Source organism: Hipposideros armiger, unplaced genomic scaffold (assembly GCF_001890085.2).
Source record: "Hipposideros armiger isolate ML-2016 unplaced genomic scaffold, ASM189008v1 scaffold_28, whole genome shotgun sequence".
Lineage (NCBI taxonomy): Eukaryota > Metazoa > Chordata > Mammalia > Chiroptera > Hipposideridae > Hipposideros > Hipposideros armiger.
The window spans coordinates 5524132-5527557 of record NW_017731378.1 but is presented as its reverse complement, the minus strand read 5'-3'; the positions used below and the strand labels follow the sequence as shown (position 1 = coordinate 5527557).

At 55.4% G+C, this 3426-nt stretch overlaps 1 protein-coding gene and 1 long non-coding RNA gene across 2 annotated transcripts in view; both read left to right on the top strand.

Moving 5' to 3' along the window:
- COL17A1 (collagen type XVII alpha 1 chain) overlaps positions 1-3426 on the top strand; it is a 54551-nt gene that overhangs the window by 31030 nt on the left and 20095 nt on the right. Inside the window, exons 23-24 of the mRNA XM_019636285.1 lie at positions 2044-2148; positions 2895-2957. Of these exons, the coding sequence (XP_019491830.1) occupies positions 2044-2148; positions 2895-2957 (168 nt within the window). The remainder of the gene's footprint in view (positions 1-2043; positions 2149-2894; positions 2958-3426) is intronic.
- LOC109379577 (uncharacterized) lies at positions 531-1437 on the top strand. Its single transcript, XR_002123229.1, has 3 exons — positions 531-587; positions 828-863; positions 1397-1437. It is a non-coding gene; the product is annotated as an uncharacterized LOC109379577 (long non-coding RNA).

The following is a 3426-nucleotide window of genomic DNA, read 5'->3' as shown; positions in this document are numbered from 1 at the left end:
AAGAGAGTCTCCTGGAGGCACAGAACTCATATTCACACTGTGTCTCTTGTGGCTGAGGTCGGATACCGGTGGGCCCTGTGACAGCCATTCTGACCTGGCTTGAGGCCCACGGCCCACCAGCAGCTACAGCAGCAGGCAGGTCCTGTCCCACCTTCATCTGAGCAAGTGCCTGCCTCTGCATCATCCCTGCAGGCCAGAGCTTGCCCTGCTGCCTTGGGAATCTCGAACTACAGCCTATATTACAATGAGGGCCAATCCCTGCCAGGGTCCCTTGAGGTGTCCTTAAGCCAGGGCCTGGCAATTACAGGGGCAAAAAACCTGGACCAGAACGATGCAAGGGGATATGGGGAGGACAGACAGCAGCCTGGACTTTTACTCCAGGGTGTACATGTGCCTGTGTGTGCACGCATGTGTGTGCACAGGTGTCTGTGCAGGTGTGTGTGCAGGTGTATGTGCCTGTGTGTGTCCATGTGCATATCCGTCCCTTCCAAAGCCAGGGGCACTCACCCACCTGCATGGTCCTCTGCTTGCAGGTGCTATAGGTCTTCAAGGGCTCCGAGGTGAAGTGGGACTCCCTGGTATCAAAGGTAAGCTGGAGGGAGGGGCCTAGAGAAATGGGATGTCACCCTGTAGATGCCACTCACTCAAGAAGGTCTGAGGGGACAGGGAGGGTCTGATGGACCAATAGCCCGTGCAGGCTGACAGGTGAATGAGGAGAAGGGGTGTCAGAACGGTGGGGTGAGGGGCCTGTCTTCAGACACAGACACTGCCCTTCTTGGTCTTCCTCGCCAACACTCTTTATACCACATTGTCCGTTAACTTTTCAGGTGACAAAGGACTTATGGGACCACCAGGACCCAAAGGTAGGGTGAACCTGCTCAGATATCACCAGTCTGCCTGACTCCTGGGAACCTAAATGTGACCGGAGCCCCAGCTTCCCAGAATGTGGATGACTCTGGTTCCTAGACCCCTGGGCTAAGAGGGACTTGAGAGCTTATTCTAGTGCAACCTCCAGATATGGAAACCAAGGCACAAAGAGGGGACCCAAAGCACCAAGGCCGCAGTACTATGGCTGGGTGGTCTCGAGGAAGTGAGAATGCAGCATTGAGGTCTTCCTTGTCTGGCCCTCCTTATGTCTACAGCATCCATTGTCTGACAGCAGGGGCTGGGGTCACTTTGTGGGTGGGCTCTGACCCTGGGGACATAGAACTGTGCCCCTTTGGCTTAATGAATGCTGAGTTCTCACCCATATTCTGCTGACAGTAGCTTCCAGGTACAATGAGAACTATTCTGCTGCTGGGGGTGGGAGGTCTGGGGTCCCTCTTCCTGGGTGAGAATGTTTTCCTTGCTCTTGACTGCTGCTTCCTGCCCCACCCCCACCCCATGTTTGTTTTAGGTGACCAGGGTGAGAAAGGACCCCGAGGCCTCACAGGTCAGTCCTCCATGGGAATCCACTTTGATCCATTAAAGACTTTTTGTAAATCCATCAGGCACTGGAGGNTGGCAGGATGGCTCAGCTAAAATATAAAATAAGCTAGAATAGGGCCATCAGGGAAGGCCTCCCTGAAAAGGTGCCGTTTGAGCCAGGACTTGAAGTGGGAGAAGGGAGCCGGGCATGAGATCTTGGGGGAACACTCCAGGCAGAGGGAGCAGCCACAGGCCCCGGGAAGAGTGTGCCCGCTGGTCAGGGAGCAGTGAGGCAGAAGGGGAAGAGGTGATGGAGGCCTTGGCTGGGGCCCAGGAGGGAGGGTTGGTGACAGGCCGACAGAATGGGGCCTTGGAGGCCCCTGTAAGGACTTCGGCTTTGCCTCCCAGTGAGGTGAGAAGCCACTTGCAGGTTTGGGGCAGGGTGGGACATGACCATCTTGCACTTTCAAAGGGTCACTCTGCTTCTGGACTGAGCCTGCGCTACAGTGGGTGAAGGGAGGTTCAGAGGACCAGTGTAGAGGCTCCAAGCAGGCATCCTGCCAACAAGATGCTGCCTGTGGAGCCCTCAGCTGTGGCTCTGGGTCCTAACTCTGATATGGCCATTTCTGTTTTCAGGAGAGCCTGGCATAGAGGGACCCATGGGCCAGAGAGGGCGTGAAGGCCCCATGGGACTTCGTGGTGAACCAGGGCCACCTGGGTTTGGAGAGAAAGGAGACAGAGGTAAGAGGCAGTTCTTTCACCAGGCGGCTTAGCTACATCCATGCTTACTTTTTTCACTAGCATTTGCTGGGCACCTTGAGCCAGTGTCTGGCCTTGTGGAGACAGTAGTCTAATGAGGAGCATGGGCCGGGCTACAAATCCAGGCCTTGAGCTCAGAACCCTGCTGGACTCAGAATGCATGGAGAATGTGATCAAGGGCTTCCCAAGCGAGGAGGAGGAGTCAGGGCTGAGGGGAGATGCTCGTGGCAGGGCAGGGCCGGACAGAAACCAAAGTGGGTTCAGATCCTCAAGCCTCTCCTGGCGGGAACTAGTCAGGGAAGGAGGCACGAGGGCCCCAGACACAGGCACAGCCCTGAAGGGGCCTGAGAAGGTTTTGCAATTAGATTCTTAACCAGGAGCCTGTTTTTATCAGGAGAAACCAAGCACAGACCCCAGAAATCCTCTCAATGCCAACAAATCTTGAGCAAAAAGCTTTACTTTTAGCTTCCCTTTTCTCTTAAAAATATTGCTAAAGAAGGCAACAAATGTTTATTGAGCATCTGCTGGTGCCAGACTTCATGGAGTACGAAGGCTCAGGGGTAGAAACCAAAGGTGTTTTGCTGACTTGTGGCCTCAGGGAGGCACCAAATGGCTCAAAGCCACAGGCAGGGCGAGAACCATCCCCCACCCCCACCCCAAATGATGCCAGCAGGCTGGGCGGGCAACCAAACTGAGGGGAACCTCTCAGAGCACTCATTTCTCCCCAGGGCCTGCTGGCGAGCCGGGTGTTCATGGTCCGCCTGGTATCCCAGGTGTTATGGGTCCCAAAGGTAAGTCAGATGTCCAGGATGGTACCCAAGTTTGTGGCATCCAGTATGCATCATAGAGGTCCAGGCGCTGGCATCCCAGGAAGCCCGAGGCCCCTGCTCCAGGCCTGTGCAGGGGTGATGGGCCCAGAGAGGGCCCCCCCACAAATGAGTTCCTAGGGGTCAGGATTGGGGCTGGAGTTCTTGCTCCATGGTGTATTTGGGGCCACATTTCCGTCTGTCCTCAATGGCCCCATTATGTGGCCCCCAAGTGGGTGGATGGATCAGGAAGTCAAGACAATTTCCTCCCTGACTGGGGCCCAGATACACACATTTGAAAGCACCATGTCTGGACAACCGGGGAAAATGGGCCTTCTCCGTTTGATGCTCATCGGGTCAGCTCTCTTCCCTTTCCCTGCACCGAGCCCAGATGTTTTACTCTGAGCCAGAAGGAGCAGGGGTCTCTTGATCGCACCAGCTACAGCTTCCTTCT